The 27,006-nt window shown below is 49.4% G+C and overlaps 1 protein-coding gene across 3 annotated transcripts in view; it reads right to left on the minus strand.

Moving 5' to 3' along the window:
• Positions 1-27,006, minus strand: part of LCMT2 (leucine carboxyl methyltransferase 2) — a 138,174-nt gene that overhangs the window by 4,903 nt on the left and 106,265 nt on the right. For all 3 annotated transcript variants that reach the window (XM_069759631.1, XM_069759630.1, XM_069759632.1), the window contains exons 8-14: positions 22,155-22,262; positions 16,648-16,744; positions 15,513-15,749; positions 14,453-14,656; positions 10,378-10,475; positions 9,811-9,998; positions 8,770-8,905 (exon numbers count right to left, since the gene is read on the minus strand). In XM_069759631.1, the coding sequence (XP_069615732.1) occupies positions 8,770-8,905; positions 9,811-9,998; positions 10,378-10,475; positions 14,453-14,656; positions 15,513-15,749; positions 16,648-16,744; positions 22,155-22,262 (1,068 nt within the window). The remainder of the gene's footprint in view (positions 1-8,769; positions 8,906-9,810; positions 9,999-10,377; positions 10,476-14,452; positions 14,657-15,512; positions 15,750-16,647; positions 16,745-22,154; positions 22,263-27,006) is intronic.

Genomic DNA, 27,006 nt, shown 5'->3' on the forward strand with positions numbered 1-27,006 from the left:
ATAATACATTGGGTCAGTATAAGTATGTATCACCTCATATTGAAAAATAATAGTACCCCCCCAGCTGAGAGGGAATCACATCCAATATACTGAAAGCACGCAAGTAAGAATGCATAAGAGCTAAATACCCAAGCTCCCTGTGGGTCCTCAAGTAGCTGGAACATAATGAACCCTGCTGGAAGGATACCCATACTAAACCCACTGAAACGCCCTTAAGTAAGGTGCAAGACAGATGGAAGGGGTAAAGACCTGTATAGGTAGTGGGAGCAAGAATATGTCCTATATACTCAGCTGAGGTGAGGAGAAAGCAAGCTGGAGCCCAAAGATGATGTGACTACAAAAAGTCATGCAGATGTCCCTGCTCAGGAGTAACCAGCATAGCACAAAATAGGGAGTGTGGAGAGAACCCGACGCGTATCGCCGCCGCAGCGGCTTCGTCAGGGGAAGTGTGTGCTGTAGTGGATAACTCACATTTATATAGAAAGCCTAATTATCCGGGAAGTGTGCCGCCGTGACGTCCAGGGAGTGGGGGGCGGAAACCAGAAGGCGCGCGCCGGTAAAACATGAGGAGAGGCCGGGCGGAAGTATCGAGTGATCTCCATGGAGATTGACGGCGCATGCGCAGACGCGGCTCAAGTAGCGAGCCGCGCTGCACAAGCGTCCGGAGGGGGCGATATAGAGCACGATAAGCAGGAGCACAAGAAAAGGAGGACAAATGTCAGAACGGCGTACAGCAAAACCAATGGGCACAGACAATACATAAGAACCTGCAAGGAGGGAATATATAAAGTTAGTGCACATTATAGCAAACATATATATATATATCTGTGGGTCACAGATATATATACCGTATATGTTTGCTATTTTGTGCTATGCTGGTTACTCCTGAGCAGGGACATCTGCATGACTCTTTGTAGTCACATCATCTTTGGGCTCCAGCTTGCTTTCTCCTCACCTCAGCTGAGTATATAGGACATATTCTTGCTCCCACTACCTATACAGGTCTTTACCCCTTCCATCTGTCTTGCACCTTACTTAAGGGCGTTTCAGTGGGTTTAGTATGGGTATCCTTCCAGCAGGGTTCATTATGTTCCAGCTACTTGAGGACCCATAGGGAGCTTGGGTATTTAGCTCTTATGCATTCTTACTTGTGTGCTTTCAGTATATTGGATGTGATTCCCTCTCAGCTGGGGGGTACTATTATTTTCTATATGAGGTGATACATACTTATACTGACCCAATGTATTATGCTTTATATACATATCTTGTGCAGATATACGGTGTAAATAGGGGTGTTTTGTACGTTGTTACATTTTAATTGTTTTTATATGTCTTGTTGTGGTGTTTAATAAACATTTGGTGATTTTTGTATATCTTTTGGTTGTGCGGGCCTGTTTTATAGTCCAATCTGTTTTCTTTTTCTAGAGCAAGAAAGAGTGCGACACCAGGGGCCAGAAGGAAGGAAGCTGCCACAGCAAGAAAGAGTGCGACACCAGGGGCAAGAAGGAAGGAAGCTGCCACAGCAAGAAAGAGTGCGACACCAGGGGCAAGAAGGAAGGAAGCTGCCACAGCAAGAAAGAGTGCGACACCAGGGGCAAGAAGGAAGGAAGCTGCCACAGCAAGAAAGAGTGCGACACCAGGGGCCAGAAGGAAGGAAGCTGCCACAGCAAGAAAGAGTGCGACACCAGGGGCCAGAAGGAAGGAAGCTGCCACAGCAAGAGCAAGAAAGAGTGCGACACCAGGGGCCAGAAGGAAGGAGCCTGCCACAGCAAGAGCAGGTAAGAGGGCGAGACCAGGGGCCAGAAGGAAGGAGCCTGCCACAGCAAGAGCAAGAAAGAGTGCGACACCAGGGGCCAAAAGAAAGGAGCCTGCCACAGCAAGAGCAATAAAGAGGGCGACACCGGGGGTCAGAAGGAAGGAACCTATTACAGAAAGAGCAAGAATGAGGGCGAGACCTGGGGCCAGAAGGAAGGAAGCTGCCACAGCAAGAAAGAGTGCGACACCAGGGGCAAGAAGGAAGGAAGCTGCCACAGCAAGAAAGAGTGCGACACCAGGGGCAAGAAGGAAGGAAGCTGCCACAGCAAGAAAGAGTGCGACACCAGGGGCAAGAAGGAAGGAAGCTGCCACAGCAAGAAAGAGTGCGACACCAGGGGCAAGAAGGAAGGAAGCTGCCACAGCAAGAAAGAGTGCGACACCAGGGGCCAGACGGAAGGAACCTGTCACAGCAAGAGCAAGAAAGAGTGCGACACCAGGGGCAAGAAGGAAGGAAGCTGCCACAGCAAGAAAGAGTGCGACACCAGGGGCCAGAAGGAAGGAAGCTGCCACAGCAAGAGCAAGAAAGAGTGCGACACCAGGGGCCAGAAGGAAGGAGCCTGCCACAGCAAGAGCAGGTAAGAGGGCGAGACCAGGGGCCAGAAGGAAGGAGCCTGCCACAGCAAGAGCAAGAAAGAGTGCGACACCAGGGGCCAAAAGGAAGGAGCCTGCCACAGCAAGAGCAATAAAGAGGGCGACACCAGGGGTCAGAAGGAAGGAACCTATTACAGAAAGAGCAAGAATGAGGGCGAGACCTGGGGCCAGAAGGAAGGAAGCTGCCACAGCAAGAAAGAGTGCGACACCAGGGGCCAGAAGGAAGGAAGCTGCCACAGCAAGAGCAAGAAAGAGTGCAACACCAGGGGCCAGAAGGAAGGAAGCTGCCACAGCAAGAACAATAAAGAGGGCGACACCGGGGGTCAGAAGGAAGGAACCTATTACAGAAAGAGCAAGAATGAGGGCGAGACCTGGGGCCAGAAGGAAGGAAGCTGCCACAGCAAGAAAGAGTGCGACACCAGGGGCAAGAAGGAAGGAAGCTGCCACAGCAAGAAAGAGTGCGACACCAGGGGCAAGAAGGAAGGAAGCTGCCACAGCAAGAAAGAGTGCGACACCAGGGGCAAGAAGGAAGGAAGCTGCCACAGCAAGAAAGAGTGCGACACCAGGGGCAAGAAGGAAGGAAGCTGCCACAGCAAGAAAGAGTGCGACACCAGGGGCCAGACGGAAGGAACCTGTCACAGCAAGAGCAAGAAAGAGTGCGACACCAGGGGCAAGAAGGAAGGAAGCTGCCACAGCAAGAAAGAGTGCGACACCAGGGGCCAGAAGGAAGGAAGCTGCCACAGCAAGAGCAAGAAAGAGTGCGACACCAGGGGCCAGAAGGAAGGAGCCTGCCACAGCAAGAGCAGGTAAGAGGGCGAGACCAGGGGCCAGAAGGAAGGAGCCTGCCACAGCAAGAGCAAGAAAGAGTGCGACACCAGGGGCCAAAAGGAAGGAGCCTGCCACAGCAAGAGCAATAAAGAGGGCGACACCAGGGGTCAGAAGGAAGGAACCTATTACAGAAAGAGCAAGAATGAGGGCGAGACCTGGGGCCAGAAGGAAGGAAGCTGCCACAGCAAGAAAGAGTGCGACACCAGGGGCCAGAAGGAAGGAAGCTGCCACAGCAAGAGCAAGAAAGAGTGCAACACCAGGGGCCAGAAGGAAGGAAGCTGCCACAGCAAGAAAGAGTGCGACACCAGGGGCCAGAAGGAAGGAAGCTGCCACAGCAAGAGCAAGAAAGAGTGCAACACCAGGGGCCAGAAGGAAGGAAGCTGCCACAGCAAGAAAGAGTGCGACACCAGAGGCCAGAAGGAAGGAAGCTGCCACAGCAAGAGCAAGAAAGAGTGCGACACCAGGGGCCAGAAGGAAGGAAGTTGCCACAGCAAGAGCAGGTAAGAGGGCGAGACCAGGGGCCAGAAGGAAGGAAGTTGCCACAGCAAGAGCAAAAAAGAGGGTGACTCCGGTGGCCAGAAGGAAGGAACGTTCCACAGCAAGAGTTAGAGGGCGGCATCAAGAGCAGGAGAGAAAGATCTAGGAAGAGGGTGACATTGGTGCCAGAAGGAACCAGCCAGAGGAAGAGGGAGACACAGGAGGCCAGATACTAGGAAGCTGGCAAAAGAGGGCAAGGATCCAGAAGGAAGGAAATAGCCACAGCAAGAACAAGAAAGAGGGCGACACCGGGGGTCAGAAGGAAGGAACCTATTACAGAAAGAGCAAGAATGAGGGCGAGACCTGGGGCCAGAAGGAGGGAACCTATCACAGCAAAAGCAAGAAAGAGGGCGACACCAGGGGGCCAGAGAGAAGGAACCTGCCACAGCAAGAGCAAGAATGAGGGCGAGACCAGGGGCCAGAAGGAAGGAACCTGCCAGAGCAAGAAAGAGGGCGACACCGGGGGTCAGAAGGAAGACACCTGCCACAGCAAGAGCAAGAAAGGAGACAGAAAGGGAAGCAACCTGCCACAGCAAGAAAGAGGATGACACTGGGGACCAGAAGGAAGGAACCTGCTACAACAAAAGCAAGAAAGAGGACGACACCAGCGACAGAAGGAAGGAACCTGCCACAGGAAGAGCAAGAAAGAGGAAGACAGAAAGGGAAGCAACCTGCCACAGCAAGAGGGTGACACCAGGGGCCAGAAGGAAGGAGCCTGCCACAGCAAAAGCAAGAAAGAGGGCGACACTGGTGGCCAGAAGGAATGAAAATGCCACAGCAAGAGCAAGAAAGAGGGAGACAGAAAGGGAAGCAACCTGCCACAGCAAGAGGGCGACACCAGGGGCCAAAAGGAAGGAGCCTGCCACAGCAAGAGCAAGAAAGAGGGCGACACTGGTGGCCAGAAGGAATGAAAATGCCACAGCAAGAGCAAGAAAGAGGGAGACAGAAAGGGAAGCAACCTGCCACAGCAAGAGGGCGACACCAGGGGCCAGAAGGAAGGAGCCTGCCACAGCAAGAGCAAGAAAGAGGGAGACAGAAAGGGAAGCAACCTGCCACAGCAAGAGGGCGACACCAGGGGCCAGAAGGAAGGAGCCTGCCACAGCAAGAGCAAGAAAGAGGGAGACAGAAAGGGAAGCAACCTGCCACAGCAAGAGGGCGACACCAGGGGCCAGAAGAAAGGAGCCTGCCACAGCAAGAGCAAGAAAGAGGGTTACACTGGGGTCAGAAGGAAGGAACCTGCCACAGCAAGAGCAAGAAAGAGGGAGCCAGAAAGGGAAGCAACCTGCCACAGCAAGAGGGCGACACCAGGGGCCAAAAGGAAGGAGCCTGCCACAGCAAGAGCAAGAAAGAGGACGACACCAGGGGACAAAAGGAAGGAGCCTGCTACAGCAAGAGCAAGAAAGAGGACGACACCAGGGGACAAAAGGAAGGAGCCTGCTACAACAAAAGCAAGAAAGAGGACGACACCAGCGACAGAAGGAAGGAACCTGCCACAGGAAGAGCAAGAAAGAGGGAGACAGAAAGGGAAGCAACCTGCCACAACAAGAGGGCGACACCAGGGGCCAGAAAGAAGGAGCCTGCCACAGCAAGAGCAAGAAAAAGGGCGACACTGGTGGCCAGAAGGAATGAAAATGCCACAGCAAGAGCAAGAAAGAGGGAGACAGAAAGGGAAGCAACCTGCCACAGCAAGAAAGAGGATGACACTGGGGGCCAGAAGGAAGGAACCTGCTACAACAAAAGCAAGAAAGAGGATGACACCAGTGATAGAAGGAATGAAAATGCCACAGCAAGAGCAAGAAAGAGGGAGACAGAAAGGGAAGCAACCTGCCACAGCAAGAGGGCGACACTGGTGGCCAGAAGGAAGGAAAATGCCACAGTAAGAGCAAGAAAGAGGGAGACAGAAAGGGAAGCAAAATGCCACAGCAAGAGCAAGAATGAGGGCGAGACCAGGGGCCAGAAGAAAGGAACCTGCCACAGCAAGAAAGAGGGCGACACCAAGGGTCAGAAGGAAGGCACCTGCCACAGCAAGAGCAAGAAAGGAGACAGAAAGGGAAGCAACCTGCCACAGCAAGAAAGTGGATGACACTGGGGGCCAGAAGGAAGGAACCTGCTACAACAAAAGCAAGAAAGAGGACGACACCAGCGATAGAAGGAAGGAACCTGCCACAGGAAGAGCAAGAAAGAGGGAGACAGAAAGGGAAGCAACCTGCCACAACAAGAGGGCGACACCAGGAGCCAGAAGGAAGGAGCCTGCCACAGCAAGAGCAAGAAAGAGGGTGACACTGGGGTCAGAAGGAAGGAACCTGCCACAGCAAGAGCAAGAAAGAGGGAGACAGAAAGGGAAGCATCCTGCCACAGCAAGAGGGCGACACCAGGGGCCAGAAGGAAGGAGCCTGCCACAGCAAGAGCAAGAAAGAGGGTTACACTGGGGTCAGAAGGAAGGAACCTGCCACAGCAAGAGCAAGAAAGAGGGAGACAGAAAGGGAAGCAACCTGCCACAGCAAGAGGGCGACACCAGGGGCCAAAAGGAAGGAGCCTGCCACAGCAAGAGCAAGAAAGAGGGCGACACTGGTGGCCAGAAGGAATGAAAATGCCACAGCAAGAGCAAGAAAGAGTGAGACAGAAAGGGAAGCAACCTGCCACAGCAAGAGGGCGACACCAGGGGCCAGAAGGAAGGAGCCTGCCACAGCAAGAGCAAGAAAGAGGGAGACAGAAAGGGAAGCAACCTGCCACAGCAAGAGGGCGACACCAGGGGCCAGAAGAAAGGAGCCTGCCACAGCAAGAGCAAGAAAGAGGGTTACACTGGGGTCAGAAGGAAGGAACCTGCCACAGCAAGAGCAAGAAAGAGGGAGACAGAAAGGGAAGCAACCTGCCACAGCAAGAGGGCGACACCAGGGGCCAAAAGGAAGGAGCCTGCCACAGCAAGAGCAAGAAAGAGGACGGCACCAGGGGACAAAAGGAAGGAGCCTGCTACAGCAAGAGCAAGAAAGAGGACGACACCAGGGGACAAAAGGAAGGAGCCTGCTACAACAAAAGCAAGAAAGAGGACGACACCAGCGACAGAAGGAAGGAACCTGCCACAGGAAGAGCAAGAAAGAGGGAGACAGAAAGGGAAGCAACCTGCCACAGCAAGAGGGCGACACCAGGGGCCAGAAAGAAGGAGCCTGCCACAGCAAGAGCAAGAAAAAGGGCGACACTGGTGGCCAGAAGGAATGAAAATGCCACAGCAAGAGCAAGAAAGAGGGAGACAGAAAGGGAAGCAACCTGCCACAGCAAGAAAGAGGATGACACTGGGGGCCAGAAGGAAGGAACCTGCTACAACAAAAGCAAGAAAGAGGATGACACCAGCGATAGAAGGAATGAAAATGCCACAGCAAGAGCAAGAAAGAGGGAGACAGAAAAGGTAGCAACCTGCCACAGCAAGAGGGCGACACTGGTGGCCAGAAGGAAGGAAAATGCCACAGTAAGAGCAAGAAAGAGGGAGACAGAAAGGGAAGCAACCTGCCACAGCAAGAGGGCGACACTGGTGGCCAGAAGGAAGGAAAATGCCACAGTAAGAGCAAGAAAGAGGGAGACAGAAAGGGAAGCAACATGCCACAGCAAGAGCAAGAATGAGGGCGAGACCAGGGGCCAGAAGGAAGGAACCTGCCACAGCAAGAAAGAGGGCGACACCAAGGGTCAGAAGGAAGGCACCTGCCACAGCAAGAGCAAGAAAGGAGACAGAAAGGGAAGCAACCTGCCACAGCAAGAAAGTGGATGACACTGGGGGCCAGAAGGAAGGAACCTGCTACAACAAAAGCAAGAAAGAGGACGACACCAGCGATAGAAGGAAGGAACCTGCCACAGGAAGAGCAAGAAAGAGGGAGACAGAAAGGGAAGCAACCTGCCACAACAAGAGGGCGACACCAGGGGCCAGAAGGAAGGAGCCTGCCACAGCAAGAGCAAGAAAGAGGGTGACACTGGGGTCAGAAGGAAGGAACCTGCCACAGCAAGAGCAAGAAAGAGGGAGACAGAAAGGGAAGCAACCTGCCACAGCAAGAGGGCGACACCAGGGGCCAGAAGGAAGGAGCCTGCCACAGCAAGAGCAAGAAAGAGGGTGACACTGGGGTCAGAAGGAAGGAACCTGCCACAGCAAGAGCAAGAAAGAGGGAGACAGAAAGGGAAGCAACCTGCCACAGCAAGAGGGCGACACCAGGGGCTAAAAGGAAGGAGCCTGCCACAGCAAGAGCAAGAAAGAGGGCGACACTGGGGGCCAGAAGGAAGGAAAATTCCACAGCAAGAGCAAGAAAGAGGACGACGCCAGGGACCAGAAGGAAGGAACCTGCCACAGCAAGAGCAAGAAAGAGGGTGACACTGGGGTCAGAAGGAAGGAACCTGCCACAGCAAGAGCAAGAAAGAGGGAGACAGAAAGGGAAGCAACCTGCCACAGCAAGAGGGCGACACCAGGGGCCAAAAGGAAGGAGCCTGCCACAGCAAGAGCAAGAAAGAGGGCGACACTGGGGGCCAGAAGGAAGGAAAATTCCACAGCAAGAGCAAGAAAGAGGACGACGCCAGGGACCAGAAGGAAGGACCTGCCACAGCAAGAGCAAGAAAGAGGGAGACAGAAAGGGAAGCAACCTGCCACAGCAAGAGCAAGCAAAAGAACGACACCGAGGGTACGAGTCACAGCAAGAGAGAGTGAGAGAGATATAGGGTGATAGAGACTGGAGGAGAGAAAAATAAGGGAGATGGAGACGGGAGATGAGAGGAGACAGTGGGAGATGGAGACAGGCGGGATAAGGAGACAGTGGGAGATGTAGATGCGGAGATAAGAGGAGACAGTGGGAGATGGAGACGGGGGATGAGAGGAAACAGTAGGAGATGGAGACGGAGAATACGAGGAAACAGTAGGAGATGGAGACGGAGATAAGAGGAGACAATTGGAGATGGAGACTTGGGATGACCCACACATCCTCGCACTTGTCTCCGTCTAGATAGACATTACCACCTGACACTTACAGAGTTGATGTGAAACTCAGCGACATGTCCAGTGATCAGATCCACAACCGTCAATCCCGGCACCGCCCGAGCATGGATCCACACCCCACCAACCAGGAGCAGCTTCTCACCAATGACGTGTGAACTGTGCGAGTACCTAGGTGGATGAGAAGATGCCCGAAATCACACAACCTAAACAAGGATTCTGCTCCAGATCTCGCCGGACTCCAAAAAGCTGAGCTAGGAGGAGCGGTTTGTGCAGCTGCACTGAAAAGCTCCCATGGATGTCAAGGGAGGGGGGAGTCCTCTGGAACTGCTCTGTAGCCCACACACCGAGGTGCCCCTCAGCCCACACACAGTGATGCCTCACAGCCCTCCCAGCCCACACACCCTGGTGATGCTCGGTCCTCTCAGCCCGCACACCTTGGTGCCTCTCGACCTCTCAGCCCGCACACCATGGTGCCGCTCAGTCTTCCTAGCCGGCACACCGTGGTGGAGCTCAGCCCTCCCAGCCTGTACACTGTGCTGCTGCTCAGCCCACACACCGTAGTGCCGCTCAGCCTTCCTAACCCGTACACCATGGTGTGATACAGCCCATACAGCATGGTGCCGCTCAGCCTTCCTAGCCCGCACACCGTGGTGGAGCTCAGCCATCCCAGCCTGTACACTGTGCTGCTGCTCAGCTCAGACACCATGGTGCCGCTCAGCCTTCCTAGCCCACACACGGTGGTAGAGCTCAGCCCTCGTAGCCCGTACACTGTGGTGCCCCTCAGCCCGCACGTGGTGCCTCTCGCCCTCTCAGCCGCACACCGTGGTGCCTCTCGCACTCTCAGCCCGCACACTGTGGTGCCGCTCAGACCTCCCAGCCCACTCACCATGGTGCCGCTCGGCCCACCCAGCCAGCACACCATGGTGCCGCTCAGCCTTCCTAGCCCGCACACCGTGGTGGAGCTCCGCCCACACACGCTGGTCCCGCTTGGACTCTCCCAACCTACACACTGTGCTGCCGCTCGGCCCTCCCAGACTGCACACCGTGGTGCCGCTTGGCCTGTTTATACTCACCTGGGTGTCAGTGGGGGAGTGGTGTGCAAATGTTCCCAGGAGAAATGAGATTGGGTCGTCTTCAGGAAAGTGATGGATCCTGAGGGGATCCCAGACGCCAGGAGACCTCCAGACAGAACAGCGCCACCGCCCCGAGCGCAGGAACTGTGACTGTGACAACCTGATGGGGCAGTGCCCACAACAGGAACCTGAGAACAGGAAATCTGGGTCACGGTCCGTCCACAGACATGTCAAACCTCAACCTACTGCAGAACATCTCACCTTTCACTGACCGATATCACCACAGAACATCTCACCGCAGAACATCTCACCCGTCACTGACCCATCTCACCGCAGAACATCTCACCCGTAAGTGACCGATTTCACTGCAGAACATCTAACCCGTCAGTGACCGATCTCACCGCAGAACATCTCACCGTGACTGATCTCACAGGAGAACATCTCACCCGTCACTGACCGATCTCACCGCAGAACATCTCACCCGTCACTGATCAATCTCACCGCAGCACATCTCACCCGTCACTAACCGATCTCACTGCAGAACATCTCATTCAGCCGTTGACAGACCTGAGCCCAGGACATGTCCTCCGTATACAGGAACACGGCGTCCTGCAGAGCTGCCGACTCCAGAGAGCGACCTCCGAACACAAATACATAGGAGCGACCTGAGGAGAAGACGGAAGAGCGCTGGTGAAATCCTCTCGGCTGCCTGTCACGATAATGTAAAAATGCCATAATGTGAGTTTAGTTCTAGAAGGTACCATGGAACAGACACCTGCTGCAGATTCACCCCCCCTTCTTTTCTCTGCCTGTTAACAAGGTTAGAATTCTAAGCCACCCCTACCCCCCCGCATGCTATATAGTGTAATGTGAGCCCAGTGTGCTAGCAACCCTCTCTAGAATCACTGAAGTTTTATGGCTTTTAGCTGCAGCAGACAAGTCTTCCTACTCTACTCATTCCCCCTCCCAACTGGTACTGGTTGAAACTGGTATATAGAAACCATGAGCTTCTATTGTTCTATGAAAGTAATATAAAGGGGCACCGATCCGGGCTAGAGATATAAGAATTATATATTCCGGATGTCCCTCGACAGATCTCTCACTCACTGAAACCGCTGGCAGCTAAACGCAACGAGTGCAAAGTGCGGGTTCCTCCATAAGCGGTTCAGGTAATTAATCTGTGTTTAAACTTAAAAGAATACCCATGAAATGGGGCACATTCTGATCATCGTGTATTTCGTATACGAGACTCATACAGCGAGCTAGGCATAAAAATTGTTTTCATAATGCTAAGTAAAAGGGAGATTTCAGCCTCTAAGTGAGGTCACCACAGGGGGAGTGCCTGGGTTTTGGCCTGTGAGACAACTTAATGAAACAGCAGTCTTCAGTGTCTTTGGTCCGGGGTCTAGCTGCTGTACAGACGTGTGATATGCATCTAGATGTAGCCCCTCCTCCTCAGCACACAGTCAGCCATGATGATGCAATGACATAATGACCTGTAAGTGTTCTTTTCAATTTTAAATCCCTTTTTTATTTGTAATTGTATTGTACAAATGCTTTGTCTTTATAATACCTTTTTATACCTCTGTAAACACTGCCTACCTTTTTTGGAGTAAAATATGCAATTTATTAGCTTGACTCTCTTTGTTCTATAACGAAATGTTGCGTCCTCCGAGGTGAATTACGCTACTGATTTGGGTTGGCTCTGGACCTGTTAAGAGAATCGGAGCTGGTGGCAACATACTTTGTCCTGCGCAATTGGGCGTCTTTGCAGCAACGTTGATAATAATTGTTCTCGCCTGTGTGGGAGTAGTTATATCACCCTCGCTGCAGCATGCCCAATAGCCAGTACATAGCAGGCAGCCTTTCTGGAGACTAATTACCCTAGGTGCAGTACCCTGACTGACCTGAGGGTAAGGGGGGGCGCCAGAAAGCTGCAAGTCCCAAACCGGAACTGGGAAGTGGGATATAGATAAATCCCCTTCAGAAGGAACCAGGGGCAACCAAACAACCCCGGTTCATGACAAATTGGTGTGATTGGTGGGGATGATGAAGGTATCTTCCCCATGACATATTGGTGGCAGCACGGTGGGATTCGTGACATATTGTCATTGTTAAACTGTAAAGCGCTGCGGAATATGTTGGCGCTATATAAATAAAGATTATTATTATTATTATATTGGGAGTGCGGTGGGATTCCTGACACTGCCACTCTCTACATGACTGACAGAATCAATCAGCAGTGAGAAGGCTCAGAGCAAAGCTAAGGTATACAGGGGCACCTGTGAAAGGAGAATGGGGCCCTTCCAGCAGAGACATCAGGGACCAGGGATTATACAGAAGGTGTCAGGAATTAGACAGGAGGTGTCAGATGCCAAGGATTATACAGGAGGTGTCAGGGATTATACAGGAGTTGCCAGGTGCCAGGGATGATACAGGAGGTGTCAGATGTCAGGGATTATACAGGAGGTGTCAAAAGCCAAGGACTATACAAGTGGATTATACAGATTGTGTCAGGTGCCAGGGATTATACAGAAGGTGTCAGGAACGCTCTGTTGCTGGATGTTTTCTGCCCTCTCATTACTCTATACCAGTGATGGTGAACCTTTTGGAGACCGAGTGCCCAAACTGCAATCTAAAACCCATTTATTTTTCGCAAAGTTCCCTGAATACTGAGGTTTTAGATTAGAAAGACATCTCGTACATTAACGCGCTATAGAGTCAATATCAAAGAGCTTGTAAGTGCTGCCCCCAAGCCTAAAATAACAGCCACCAATTGTAGTGAAGGTCTGCTCTTGAGAATGGAGAGGATTTTTAATAAAAAATAAAATTGCAAATCTGTTTGTTTTTACAACCCCTTTATCATGATGAGAACAAATCCTTTAAGGCAGGGATATCAAACTCAAATACACAGAGGGCCAAAGTTAAAAGCTTGCAGAAAGTTGCAGGCCAACCTTGAAATTTGTTAAAAAAAAGTCTACAATTGAGGAAGCTTTTCCTTATCAAATATAACGATTAACTTTTGGAATTATAGTGGAATAATATAATATGTTCTGTAACAGCAGTAAAAAGCAGATGGCCCATGGCCTAATGTAATATGTAATAACAAAAAATAAAAAACGTTGAATAAAACAGATAAAGTCTGATGCAAACAAAAGTGCCGCCAAACACAGTATGATAGCCCCACAGTGATGACCCTACTGTACCCCCCTCCCTCAGTTCCCCGAACAAAGAATGGTGACCCCATCATAGTATGATTCTCCAACTGTAATCACCACACAGCCCTCCATACAGTATAACGGGCACATAAAGTCCTCCTTACAGTACAATGGCTCCACACAGTCCTCCACACAGTGTAATGGCTCCACATAGTCCTCCATACAGTACAATGGCTCAACATAGTCCTCCATACAGTGTAATGGCTCCACATAGTCCTCCTTACAGTACAATGGCTCCACACAGTCCTCCATACAGTGTAATGGCTCCACAAAGTCCTCCATACAGTGTAATGGCTCTACATAGTCTTCCTTACAGTACAATGGCTCCACACAGTCATCCATACAGTGTAATGGCTCCACATAGTCCTCCATACAGTGTAATGGCTCCACATAGTCCTCTTTACAGTACAATGGCTCCACACAGTCCTCCATACAGTGTAATGGCTCCACATAGTCCTCCATACAGTGTAATGGCTCCACACAGCCCTCCATACAGTATAACGTGCACATAAAGTCCTCCTGACAGTACAATAGCTCCACACAGTCCTCCATACAGTGTAATGGCTCCAAATAGTCCTCCATACAGTGTAATGGCTCCACATAGTCCTCCTTACAGTGTAATGGCTCCACATAGTCCTCCATACAGTGTAATGGCTCCACATAGTCCTCCATACAGTATAACGTGCACATAAAGTCCTCCTTACAGTACAATGGCTCCACACAGTCCTCCATACAGTGTAATGGCGCCACATAGTCCTTCATACAGTACAATGGCTCCACATAGTCCTCCATACAGTGTAATGGCTCCACATAGTCATCCCTGTCCTGTATGCATGGTTCCTCATCCCTTTCCTTGAATGCATAGCTCCTTATCCTCATCCTTATCTGCCTGGCTCCTTATCCCCATCCTTGTATACATGGCCTCATACCTATCCTTGTCTGCATGATTCCTCATCCCTGTCCCGGTATGCATGGCTCCTCATCCCTATCCTTGTATGTATGGCCCCCATGAGAAAAGCATTAAAGAAACACATCCTACTTTCCTTCCCTGTGCGCCCTCACAGCATTTTGTTCCGGCGCTAGCATCATCTGTGGCTGAGCGATCAAGACCCTGCTCATTAAGGTAATGAATATTCACCTCTTTCCCCGCCTATGGAAGTGGAGAGAGGTGAATATTCATTACTTTAATGAGCGGGCACCCGTGCTAGCTTGGCAGCTGCTGCAACTGTGCTTGCTATAAGAGAAATGAATATTCATTGCTAGTGCAGTGAATATTCATTTCTCTTTAGCAGCGGGCACAGGCCTTAGCCGCATCTCCCTCCCCCGCCATCTTCTAGTCCTGAGGAGATGGTGCACGTGCCATAGGTTAGCCGCCATTGCTCTACACTGTGATCTGACATAGCAGCGATAGGACTGCTCCTCACCACACAGCGAGACCTCCGTGGCCGTGTGCCTCCACCGCCTGAGCTCTGCCCGCAGATTGCATCGTGTTGTGTTCACAGCACCAGTCTCTTCGTCATATGAGAGGATCTGAGCATCAGCAGCAGGACAATAGGGTGAGAAACGACCACCAAGAACCAAAAGCCCACCGCTCCTCAGAGGGGTCAGCGAGTGCAGGAGACGACCATCTAAGAGACAAATACAGGAAATGAGGCTGGACCCCCAGGGGCGTTCACCCACTGCACTCAAGGTACGCCACCGCCAACCAGTTTACCGCTAATGACCCCACCGCCAAGCTCTCCTCCGCTAATGACCCCACCACCAAGCTCTCCTCCGCTAATGACCCCACCACCAACCCCTCCTCTGCTAATGACCCAACCAGCAACCCCTCCTCTGCTAATGACCCAACCAGCAACACCTCCTTCACTAATTAACCCCCCTCCACCATCAATTACCCCACTGCCAACCCCTTCTTCACTAATTACCCCACCACCAAACAGTCCTCTGCTAATTACCCCTCCAACCTCTTATGCTAATTATCTCCCCTTCAGCCCCTCCTTCGCTAATTACTCCAACATCTACTCTGGTAATGACCCCACCGCCAACCCCTCCCGTGCTAATTATTACCCAACCCCTCCTTAACTAATTACCCCACACCTAACCCCCTCCTCCGCTAATTACTCCACCGCCAACCCCTCCACTAAACCCTCCTCCCCTAACGACCCCAACGCTAACCACTCCTCCACCAGTTACCGCACCATCCATTCCTCCTCCACTAATTACTCCACAACCCATTCCTCCTCCACCAGTTACCTTACTACCCAGTTATCCTCCACCAGATACCCCACCACCCTCCCCTCCACCACCAGTTAACCCACCACCCTCCCCTCCTCCACCAATTACCCCACTATCCTTTCACCCTTCACTAGTACCTCCACAGCTCTCCCCTACTCCACTTATTAGCCTGTCTCCCACTTCTTCATTAATTACCCCACCACTATTAATTACCTGACCAGTCCCATAATAACCACAATTCCTAGTTACCCCATTGGTTGTCTGTCGCCTCTGTATTCCAGACATCGTGCTCATGTAGTAACAGGTGGACATCTCGCAATCTTCTGTGTTTGCCATTTCCTTCACCGAACCCACCAGTCGTAATAATGAGCCGTGAGGAAACCAAACAGGAGCGATGACCAAATCGATGTAAACCAAGGACAGATGGTGACTGAGCTCTTGCCACAACAGCGCCACTATAGGCCAGAGGGGGAATAACACTGAGGACTGGGGAGGAAACAGAGACAGCAAAATACCAGCTGCAATCCACAGAAATAACCGATATAGAAAGTGTCAGGACAGAGAAGATGGTGACCAGACATAGGAGATCCCATGACAAATAAACATGGTAACTGGACACAAGAGATCCCTACTATAGATAAAGATGGTGACCAGAGACACAGGAGATCCCCCACCGATATAGATGGTTAACAGACATAGAGACAAGCGATCCCCCTACAGATAAAGATGGTGACCTATGACACAGGAGATCCCCCACCGATAAAGATGGTTAATAGATATAGACACAGGAGATCCCCCCTACAGATAAAGATAGTGACTGGACACAGGAGATTCCACTACAGATATGGATGGTTACAGACAGAGGAGATCACCCTATAGATAAAGATGTGACAGGAATGAGAAGATCCCACTACAGATAAAAATGGTAGCAGGACAGAGGAGATCACCCTATAGATAAAGATAGTGACCAGACCATGGAGATCCCACTAAAGATGACTGGACAGAGGAGATCCCACCCACAGCTAAAGATGGTCACCTGACTGAGGAGACCCCCCTACAGATAAAGATGTGACTGGACTGAGGAGATCCCACTACAGATAAAGATGGTGACCAGACTAAGAACATCCCCCTCTACCTATAACGATGGTCACTGGACAGAGGAGATCTCCTCTGTAGATAAAGATGGTGACCAGACTGAGAAGATCCCCCTCTACAGATAAAAACGTGACCAGATTGAGAAGATCCCCGCTCTATAGATAAAGATGGTGACCGGACACAAGAGATTCCACTACAGATAAAGATGGTGACTGGACATAGAAGATCCCCCCTGCAGATAAAGATAGTGACAGGAATGAGGAGATCCCACTTCCTGCTATATTGGTACCTGTAGATCCAGAGAGGGGTCGTAGTGCTTGGGCGTCTGCAATGTCCCCTCGCGATGCCACCAGGATGAAGTAATGAGAACACTTCAGATGTAGTTCCTGTAGGAGTATATATGACTGTGTATACAATGTGTGCTGATTTGACTGCAGGGACCCACCATACAAAACAATAGAAAGGCTGCATTGGTTCAAACAAGAGGAGAGGGGGCACAGAGATCCCTTGTGGAGACACGAGGGTCAGTGGGTGCTCTTGTCTGCTGGCTTGGCTATCTTTAGAAAGAAGGCATATCCCTGGGCTACTCCCACTGAACACCCACACTCCTTTTTCTTGGTCAGAATACTACTCAGACAACACAGAGTGAGGGTAACACACTAAGGTAATAATTTATTGGATCTGCAACAGTACAGTCCAAGCAAATACATAAGATTGTGTAAGAACATCTGCTACTTTGGGGATCCCAGAGCTAAATACCCAAACTAGTAGCACCCTGCTTTTGGTAGACACTCAGACAGGAGGTAGCGGCGAGCTTAGGAAGCTAGCAGAGTCCATTGAGGTATATGGCCTGGACAGGTGATCTAATTGTCCCAACCTGGGTTCTCCAAACATCTCCATGGGTTCATTGATGGGCAGTGGATCAAATCTGAATTCCTCCTGTTGGAGTTATGCTGCTTTGGCTGCGATCCTCTAGAATCTCTCTGTAGAAGGCTAGAGGTCCCTTTTCATACCCACAGCTGTCCTTCAAGCCATTATCCACAGGTTTGGGGGGAGGTGGGAGGAGGTAATTTCTCATTGTTCAAGTGTTCAATTAGCCTGCATATTTTGTCCTTCAATGTTTACAGGACTGTATGGACTTATGCAATAAGTTTTCAGTAGGTATTCACCAACAAACATTGATTATTCAATTAATTTGCACCTTTGTCCCTCAAGGATAGCAGAACAATAAGCTGCAAGGATTGAAACAATAGGTAGTCAGTAACCATTCAACAAACATCAATTCGAACCACAACAATAGTCAACATTCAGACTCATTAACAACAGCTCCTACTGAATAATACGTCTTGCATAATTAAGAATAAATGCAGTGTCCTAACATTCCATCACCTTCTTAAATAGCCAGACGTGATAAGCTTCCAATCTCCCTTCTCCACTCGGGGACAGTCCAACAGCATTTCTTTAGCACAATCACGAATTAAAGCCCCCGTCACACAAAGCGAGATCGCTAGCGAGATCGCTGCTGAGTCACAAGTTTTGTGACGCAACAGCGACCTCAGTAGCGATCTCGCTATGTGTGACACGTAGCAGCGACCAGTCCCCTGCTGTGAGATCGCTGGTCGTGTCGGAATGGCCTGGGCCGTTTTTTGATCGTTGAGGTCCCGCTGGGTAACACACATCGCTGTGTTTGACACCTTACCAACGACCTCGTTGACAGGACGTCCCATTGAATCGTCATGAAATAGCATCGTTGTACAGGTCGCTACAGGTCGTCGCATCGCTGCTGCGTCGTTGGGGAGATCTCACTGTTTGACATCTCACCAGCGACCACATAGCAACGCATTAACGATCCCTGACAGGTCGTATCGTTGTCGGAATCGCTCAAGCGTCGCTATGTGTGACGGGGCCTTTAAGGTTTCACCTTTATGAGAATGAAACTTTGTCGCATCTAGTTTCCCCAAAACTTCCTTGAAAATAAACTCGACAATCCCCATTACGTCCTTAAGTACATCAGCATAGCAGACATCTCCAGCTTCTCTTATGTGATCTTTCATAGCCTGCAAACTCCCTGATGTCTGTCTGAGCCTATGTGTGAAGACTTCCATTGAAGGAGAAGTCGCTTGTGGCCGCTTGTTCTACTCATTAATCTCCCTCACTGTTAAAAATTTTTTATCAAGTGTGTAATCTGTATCTTCTCCCTTTCAGTTTCATTCCATTGCTTCTCGTGTTTCTATATGCAAATGAGAATGATGATCCCTCTACACTGTGACAGCCCCTCAGATATTTGTAGACAGCTATTAAGTCTCCTTTTAGCCTTTTTTTTGCAAGCTAAACATTCCCAGATCCTTTAACCGTTCCTCATAGGACATATTGTGCAGTCCGCTTACCATAGCACTTCACTGAACTTGCTCCAGTTTTTCAATGTCTTTTTTAAAATGTGGTGCCCAGAACCGGACACAGTATTCCAGATGAGGCCTGACCAAGGAGGAGTAGAGCGGGATAAATACTTTACATGATCTAGACTCCATGCTTCTCTTATTACATATTAAAACGGTGTTTGCCTTTTTTGTTGTTGCTGTATCACACTGATGACTCATGTGTAGTCTGATCTATTAGTATACCCAAGTCTTTTTCACACATGCTGTTGCTTAGTTCTATTCTTCCCATTCTATAGATGTAATTTTTATTTTTCTTGTCCATTGTTTAAGCTTATCTAGATCCTTCTGAATCCTTTCTCTGTCTTCTCTAGTGTTAGCGATGGCTCCAAGATTTGCATTATCTGCAAATCTGATCAGTTTACCTTCAGTTCCCTTATCAAGATAATTTATAAAAACGTTGAACAACACTGGGGCCAGGACAGATCCTTGTGGAACCCCACTTAAAACACTTTTCCAACTGGATGTGCAAGCATTTATTGCCACACTTTCAGTACGATCACTGAGCCAGTAAAGATTCCACCTAACCGTAGCCTTGTCAATCCCATATTTGGTAATTTTTTCCAGTAAGGATAGTATGAGATACTTTATCAAATGCTTTGCTGAAGTCGAGATATACTAAATCTACTGCATTTCCCTGATCCACCCAGTCAGTGATTCCATCATAGAAGGAAATTGGATTAGTTTGGCATTACTTGATTGCTACCAACCTATGGTGGCTCTGGTTACTTACTGTATTATCTAACTACTTACATACATGCTGTTTAATAATTTGTTCACAGATCTTTCCTGGTATAGAAGTAGGGCTAACTGGCCTGTAATTTCTTCTTTAGATATGACCATCTTTCCACTTAATATACATTTATTTTTCCTTTTTAACAAGTGATAAGTTCTGTGTTCATCCATCCTGGTCTCTTGAAATGCGTCCAATCCTTCTTTCTTTTTGGGATTGTATCCCTCATCCTTCTTGGACATTTCTGTCCTGTAGAACATCCGGCCATTGGACCTTTCCTACCCTCTTTCTGAGTCCTTTAAAATTTGACTTTCTGAAGTCCAACCTTAATGTCTGAGTCCATGCTGGTCTTCCTCCTCTTATAATCCAAAATTCGGAGATATCATGATCACTGCCCCCTAAATTCCCGTCCATCTTTACTTCCTCAACCATTTTCTCCCTCTTGGTAAGAATTGAGTGCAAGATTGCAGATTTTCTTGTTCTCTTCTACCTTTTGAAACAAAGTTGTCAGGAAGAGAAGATAAGAATTTTCTGGACCCAATACTTTTGCTTGAGAGAGCTTCCCAACAAATATCTGGGTAGTTAAAATCTCCCATGTCATACTTCTTTGAGAACAGAGACAGCTGATGTAAAGAGTTCATCCATAGTTCAGTCTGTCCAGGTGGCCTATGGTAAACATCTACAATAGTGTCTTTTCTGTTCTTCTCTCTTTGAATTCTTACCAAACAGTTTCTACAGAGCTACCAGTCTCTGAAGCTTAGATCTCTGTGGAGATATGTTTTCCTAACATCCAATGCAACTACTTCTCCCCTCTTGTTAATCCTGTTTCTAATAAATAATTTGTAGCCTTCAAGGTTCATATTCCCATCATGTGTATCATCCTGCCAAGTCTCAGTGATGCCTATGACATCATGTATCCCTTCTTGTGTCAGCAGCTCCAATTCCTCTTGTTGGTTTCCCATGCTCTGAGCATTTGTGTAGACTCATTTTAGTTTGTAGTCGGTTTGTCTTTTCATTCAGACTTTGTTTTTTTGTTCTTTATTTCCACTTTATTAGTAGGTTCTCAAAAGAATTCATTAGCTGCATATTTCTTCCTGGACGTATATCCCCCATCCCATATTGGTCTAGTTTAAAGCTCTCCGGATGAGTGTAGCAAGGCATCTACCACATATGTAATGCTAATTACATGGTCAAAAAACCCAAAGCGTTGCTCATGAACGTAGCCAGTTTACCTGTAGAATCCTATTCAATATCCTTGGTCCATGTCCATCCACTGGGAGGATGGATCAGAAGAGGGCCTGTGCTCCAGATTCCTTCACTTTCCGGCCTAGATCTTCAAAGTCTCTGACTATAGTTTCCAGGTCCTTTCTTGCTGTGTCATTTGTTCCTATGTACAGCTCTGGCAAACATTAAGAGACTACCAAATCAAAGCCCTGTCATGGGCAGTCCAAACTCCAGACCCGAACCCCATTGAAAACCTCTGGAATGTAATCAAGAGGAAGATGGATAGTCACAAGCCATCAAAGAAGAACTGCTTAAATATTTGTAGCAGGAGTGGAAAATGGTCACCCAAAAGTAGAGTGAAGGACTGGTGGAAAGCTGCCAAGAAGCATGAAAACTGATTAAAAATCATGGTTATTCCACAAAATATTAATTTCTGAACTCTTCCTGAGGTAAAGCATTAATATTGTTGTTTCTAAATGATTATGAACTTGTTTTCTTTGTATTATTTGAGTTCTGAACGCACTGTTTTGTTTTTGTTTTTTTTTAATTTTGACCATTTTTCTTTGTCAGAAAAAAATACAAAAATTATTGCATGGAAATTTGGAGACATGTTGTCAGTAGTTTATAGAATAAAGGAGCAATTTACATTTTACTCAAAAATAAACCTATAAAAAGAAAAATAAGACAAACTGAACACTTTGCAGTGGTCTCTTAATTTTTTCCAAAGCTGTATCTCCCGTCCTCCATACTCGCCCTAGCCTCCTACCCATCACCCGACATCTCACCTGCGCCAATCCACCTAGTCCCAGCCTCTGCCGCCCTCGTCTCCCTTGCCCCGGCCTCTTGCCTGTCTCCCTTGCTCTGGCCTCCTACCTGTCACCCTCACCCGGCCTCCTGCCCATCACCCTCGCTCCAACCTGCTGCCCTTGTCCCAGCCTCCTTTCCACCATCCGTGCCCCAGCCTCCCGCCCGCCGCCCTGGCTTCACACCTGGCACCCTCGCCCAGGCCTCTGCCGCCTTCTGCCCACCACCCTCATCTCCCACCCTACCCCGGCCTTCCGCCTTTGCCCTAGATTCCTGCCCTCGCTACGGTATCCTGTTTGCCGCTAGCACATCCTCCTGTCTGCCTGATTTGCTTTGATCCCAGAGTCTTCAGATTCTTGGACAATTGGCAAAATAATCCTGTAATGGCCCCGCTGGACATTTACTAGAATGTTGGGATTTTTCTTTTTGAACCTCCACCCCATTAAATGAACCGATCAGAGCTAAACTGATCACCAAGAGCTAAACTCATCATGATCCCACCTGATCGCTGCAGAATTCCAGGAACATTTATGGTAAAGCAGAAGACCCCTCCAGATATGCCATCCAGAACATCAGTCACATAATATTTGAGGAGCTTACCTCAAACTCATCAAATGGTTCCAAAGAATCAATGCGCAACTTCTCTGCCCAGGGGACACAGGACACAGAGAATTCATTCATATCCATCACCCAACACCGCTGCCAGCCCTGGAGGAAGACATTGTGGATACATAGTGAGTAGGCAGCTCATGGCGGCTGACCTCACATACTCTGCCTGTCAGGAACATGATATATTTGATTGCCTATGATCACACACACTGAGCTCTGCTACGTCCACTAAAGCTGAGCACAGACACACGCTGTGGGCTTCCCCCCCCCCTTCTGCCTAGAAAGCTCTTCCTCTCTCTTGGCCTGCAGGCAACTCCATTCCCCCTGAATACAGCTGTAACTTTAAACTCCAGTGTGGGACTCTGCCCCCCCCCCACCACTCCCTCTTGTATGTGGGAGGGTGCAGAAAACCAGTAACCAAAACCATAACTTCATAAGCCAAATTCATAGCCATGAGTCTGACCAGACGTGTCTGACCATCTTAGAAATTGCATTTTTAAATTGCAGTTTTTTAATTGCTATGAATTAGACTAGAATTCCATGGGGCATTTGAGCATTCATCACTGCTGTACTTTCATCATCCTCATCACCACCTGTATCCTCTAATCAAGCTGTTTTGTCTACCCACAGGTATGCTGCTGTCCATCTACTCTGCCTTTCCTGCAATGTGTGTTTATGTGAACTGCATATAATTCCCACCTGGTATGCTGCTGTCCATCTACTCTGCCTTTCCTGCAATGTGTGTTTATGTGAACTGCATATAATTCCCACCTGGTATGCTTTGCTTACCCATTGTTTTCTATCCATTCGTATTTCACTTCCCTTGCTTCTTGCTTGCATACCTGAGTGGCCATCTACCCCACCCCCTCTTTATGACCTGGCTTAACTGTGAACATGTGCTCTAGACACACACGCCCACATCCTCCCTCTCAGCTGTGAGCCCTTAGGTGCACATAAATTCATAGCCATGAGTCTGACCAGACGTGTCTGACCATCTTAGAAATTGCATTTTTAAATTGCTATGAATTAGACTAGAATTGGACTGGAATTGACTGGAAGGTAAAGGAATAGAAAACCACTATAATGTTTCGGTTTCTTTTCACATTCACCCCCATACTACTCTATTTCTTCCTATCTCCTGTAGTCCCTCCACCCAGTAAAGAACTAGTCATTTCTCCCTCCATCCTCCCCAGTCATCTCACCTCCTCCACAGAACTATTCCTCCACATACAATCCTTTCTCGCCAGGCACACACGGCCACATCATGTCCTATCCAGCTCACACCTTCTAACGCTCTGTCTGCTGCTCCTCATTGCTGGCGACATATCCCCAAATCCTGGCCCTCCTCATCACATCCCCACACTCATTTCTAATCCCCTGCCACGATCCTCTACACGTCCTCGCAACCACAGTAACCTCATACCCATTCATCCTGCCCCCACTCCCCCAATTTCCCTATCTGGAGCACTATGGAACGCACGCTCTGTCTGCAATAAACTTCCATTTATCCATGACCTCTTTATCAATAACAAACTCTCCTTCCTCGGCATCACTGAAACCTGGCTCACCCCTTCTGACACAGCCTCCCCTGCGGCACTCTCTTACGGTGGCTTCCACCTTTCTCACACACCCCGCCCCAGCAGCAAGCATGGCGGAGGAGTTGGTTTTCTCCTGTCAGATAACTGCTCCTTCACCCCAATCCCACTGCCACCCTCTGTTATCCTCCCTTCCTTTGAGGTGCACTCTGTGCGCATCTACTCCCCCTCCAACCTCCAACTGGCTGTCATCTACCGTCCCCCAGGGCCAGCCACCACCTTCTTCGACCACTTCACCACCTGGCTACTCCACTTCCTCGCCGCTGACATCCCCACTATCATCATGGGCGACTTCAACATCCCCATTGACACTTCCCTCTCAGCTGCCACTAAACTTCTATCTCTCACTTCCTCCTTTGGCCTCACTCAATGGTCTTCTACAGCCACCCACAAAGATGGTCACACACTGGACCTCATTCTCACCCGCCTCTGCTCCCTATCTAACCTCTCTAACTCACCTCTTCCACTCTCTGACCACAACTTTCTCACATTCTCATCTCTCTCCACTCCATGTCTACAATCCCCACCCCACAAACTCTCACACCCTCGCAGAAATCTTAAACACCTTGATCTTCACTCACTCTCTGAATCCCTCCTCCCTCTCACAGACATAAGCTCCCTACACAATGCGGATGATGCTGCCACTCTATATAACACCACAATAGCTGCAGCTTTGGAATCTCTTGCCCCTCTCACACATACCAAAGCTCGCAAAATCAACAGACAACCCTGGCACACCAGCATGACAAAAGAACTGAGGCGAGCTTCCAGAGCTGCTGAGCGCAGATGGAAAAGATCCCACTCCATCGAGCACTTCATCGCATTCAAACAGTCCCTCACTGCTTTCAAAACCATGCTCGCCACAGCAAAACAAACCTACTTCTCATCTCTCATATCCTCCCTGTCTCACAACCCCAAACAGTTATTCAACACCTTCAACTCTCTCCTCCGTCCCCCAGCACCTCCTCCCTCCCCACTCATCTCAGCTGAAGACTTCGCCTCATTTTTCAAGCAGAAAATTGAGAACATCAGAGACAATTTTAGTAAACAACCCCCAGAACCCTTCCTCCCAACTACCCAGCCCTCCACCTCCAAAACCAACTTCTCCACCATTACAGAAGACGGACTCTCCACTCTACTCTCAAGATCGCATCTCACCACCTGTGCACTTGACCCACTCCCATCCCACTTCATCCCAAACCTCACCACAGTCTTCATCCCAACCCTAACCCATCTCTTTAACCTATCACTAACAACTGGCATTTTCCCCTCAAGCTTTAAACATGCCACAATCACACCTATCCTCAAAAAGCCCTCTCTTGACCCATCCTCTGTATCTAGCTATCGCCCTATATCACTTCTCCCCTTTGCCTCAAAACTACTGGAACAACATGTCCATATTGAACTGTCCTCCCATCTATCTTCCTGCTCCTTCTTCGACCGCTTTCAATCAGGCTTCCGGTCACACCACTCCACTGAAACTGCCCTAACTAAGGTCACCAATGACCTATTAACCGCCAAGAGCAAGCGACACTACTCTGTCCTCCTCCTCCTGGACCTGTCCTCTGCCTTTGACACAGTGGACCATTCCCTGCTGCTGCAGACCCTCTCATCCCTTGGCATCACAGAATTGGCCCTATCCTGGATCTCATCATACCTAACTGACCGTACATTCAGCGTCTCCCACTCACACACCACCTCCTCACCTCGCCCCCTATCTGTCGGAGTCCCGCAAGGTTCAGTTCTAGGACCCCTGCTCTTCTCCATCTACACCTTTGGCCTGGGACAGCTCATAGAATCTCACGGCTTTCAGTATCATCTCTATGCTGACGACACACAGATCTACATCTCTGGACCAGATATCACCTCCCTACTAACCAGAATCCCTCAATGTCTGTCTGCTATTTCATCCTTCTTCTCCACTAGATTTCTAAAACTTAACATGGACAAAACAGAATTCATCATCTTTCCCCCATCTCACGCGATCTCCCCAACGAACCTATCCATTACAGTAAACGGCTGCCCACTCTCCCCAGTCCCACAAGCCCGCTGTCTTGGGGTAATCCTTGACACTGATCTCTCCTTTAAACCACATATCCAAACCCTTTCCACTTCCTGCCGCCTCCAACTCAAAAATATTTCACGGATCCGCACATTCCTAAACCAAGAATCTGCAAAAACCCTAGTCCATGCCCTCATCATCTCCCGCCTTGACTACTGTAACCTCCTGCTCTGTGGCCTCCCCTCTAACACTCTTGCACCCCTCCAATCTATTCTAAACTCTGCTGCCCGACTAATCCACCTGTCCCCCCGCTATTCCCCGGCCTCTCCCCTCTGTCAATCCCTGCACTGGCTCCCCATCACCCAGAGACTCCAGTACAAAAGCCTAACCATGACATATAAAGCCATCCACAACCTGTCTCCTCCATACATCTGTGACCTCGTCTCCCGGTACTTTCCTGCACGCAACCTCCGATCCTCACAAGATCTCCTTCTCTACTCCCCTATTATCTCCTCTTCCCACAATCGCATACAAGATTTCTCTCGTGCATCCCCCCTACTCTGGAATGCTCTACCACAACATATCAGACTCTCGCCTACCATCGAAACCTTCAAAAAGAACCTGAAGACCCACCTCTTCCGACAAGCCTACAACCTGCAGTAACCACCGATTGACCAAACCGCTGCACGGCCAGCTCTACCCTCACCTACTGTATCCTCACCCATCCCTTGTAGATTGTGAGCCCTCGCGGGCAGGGTCCTCTCTCCTCCTGTACCAGTTGTGACTTGTATTTTTCAAGATTATTGTACTTGTTTTATTATGTATACCCCTCCTCACATGTAAAGCGCCATGGAATAAATGGTGCTATAATAATAAATAATAATAATAATAATAATAACTTGATCCCAATTAGTGAAAGAGATATGAAAGTTATATATTTGTTATGTGCATCAGCCGGACCATCACCCAGTGCGTTCTCCAACTTCCTGTACCCTTGGTATCCGAGAAACTAATTACTGCATACCCGCGGTGCATCCTGGAGCTACAGTGGATATGAATGTTTCATAACTCTGAGTCCCTCTGAGAAAGTAGGAGTGCATTCCATAGCTCCGCCCACTCAGTGATGTCACGACCAAGGGGTATAAGACTCTGAGAGCTCAGTTTTCACTAGCCTTTGACCAGGAAGCTAGCTGAGAGACGCTCTGTAATGAATCTGGATGTCTCGCCCCTCCCCCGAGCCACATGG

Source organism: Ranitomeya imitator, chromosome 3, assembly GCF_032444005.1.
Source record: "Ranitomeya imitator isolate aRanImi1 chromosome 3, aRanImi1.pri, whole genome shotgun sequence".
NCBI lineage: Eukaryota > Metazoa > Chordata > Amphibia > Anura > Dendrobatidae > Ranitomeya > Ranitomeya imitator.